The sequence below is a fragment of the Etheostoma spectabile genome, chromosome 16, assembly GCF_008692095.1.
Source record: "Etheostoma spectabile isolate EspeVRDwgs_2016 chromosome 16, UIUC_Espe_1.0, whole genome shotgun sequence".
NCBI lineage: Eukaryota > Metazoa > Chordata > Actinopteri > Perciformes > Percidae > Etheostoma > Etheostoma spectabile.
Window position 1 is genome coordinate 1,658,405 of NC_045748.1, and position 1,423 is coordinate 1,659,827.

At 40.8% G+C, this 1,423-nt stretch overlaps 1 protein-coding gene across 10 annotated transcripts in view; it reads right to left on the reverse strand.

Annotated features, from left to right (window-relative positions):
- The window catches only part of grin1a (glutamate receptor, ionotropic, N-methyl D-aspartate 1a), a 34,191-nt gene that overhangs the window by 28,803 nt on the left and 3,965 nt on the right, over positions 1-1,423 (reverse strand). For all 10 annotated transcript variants that reach the window (XR_004335630.1, XM_032539567.1, XM_032539558.1 and 7 more), the window contains exon 2: positions 57-191. Coding sequence is in view for 9 of the 10 variants with exons in the window: in XM_032539567.1 (XP_032395458.1) it covers positions 57-191 (135 nt within the window). In the remaining variant the exon portion in view is untranslated. The remainder of the gene's footprint in view (positions 1-56; positions 192-1,423) is intronic.

Genomic DNA, 1,423 nt, shown 5'->3' on the forward strand with positions numbered 1-1,423 from the left:
ATATATATATATATATATATATATATATATATATATATCTCCCATCCACCGCTCACCTTGTCTGAGTAGATGGACATGCGGGTGGTGAGGCCCACCACAGGGATGCGGTAGAAGCCTGCAGTGTATGAGACAGGCGTCGGAGTCAGGTGGTCATTGGACTGGGGAGGGTGACTCACCAGGATAGCATAGACCTGCAGAGGCACCGAAAAAAAACACTTTGTCATTATGTCATTGGACCAATTGGTAACACCATTAGGCACGCTCTGCAGAAATCATTATTAATCCCAGAGTGGCCGTTCATTTTTACAGTCTGTCCTATCCATGTAATAATCTGGGCCAAGACTCCCTCTTCCTTCCTCTCTTCCTCATTGGTTACAGCCCAATTAGCAATTTAAGATGCGAGAATAGAGTTGGAGTTGAGAGACGACGTCTATGACCAGATTGTGTAGCCAGTTTACACCCAGTTAACAATGACTTGTGTAAGGGTTTAATCAAAGGCAGTTTTGTAGTGAAAGCAATGTGTCTCTTTAATTACACAAGTGGAATGTTTCTACAAACAATACACAAACATCGATACTTCGTGTAGGTGTTTTAGGTGCAGACGGCATTTCGGCTACTGTGAATGCAGATTCTTTTTTTTTATAAAGGTAATGAAAAGCTAAGTCGTCATCAGACAACGGCTGATGGGTTCCCCAGATTGAATTCGGCCAATGCGTTTTGCCTTCATTGCTCTCCACCATGTTAACCTGCATGTAGCCTGGCTTTGCCGGACCATACTCCAGCACTGTGGCAGCCCTGGAGTCAATGCTCCTCAGACTACAAACGGACTGAAGACCAGACCGCATCCAATACCATGCCGTCTTGTCCTGTTGCCTACAGATTCTGCATTCATAGAGATTAGGTTAGAAATGGAATAAATGCACATTTATTTAAGAATACACACTGTGTAGACGTGTTTTATAGACAGAGCTTCGAGATTAGGTACAAATGCAGGAGTCACTGTAATTGTTTACAGTCAATCAAATGATCACATACCGACTGGCACGCTGAATGTAGGGCATTTGGGGCCCCTGAGCATCTGTCTGCTTCGCCTAATCTGTAATCCAGCCTTTGCTGAAACATCTGTTTTCTTACCTAAGTTGAATTAATTGTGTGTGCACTTTAAATACAACAGTGTCATCTTTTAGAGGGCGCAACTGCTGCTCTAAAATGTTGTATAACAGGTTAAAAATAACATTTTGGAGCCGTGAATATTTACATAAATTGTAGTGACATACCATCTATTAAAAAAAAAAAAAGCAGATAAACTTAGACTTCTTTTACTTTGTTCAAAATGTCTTCACTGTGAGAGATGGCAGAATAGTCTAATTGTAATTTGTGGTTGGTTTTATACATACACACGCACATATATATATATATATAT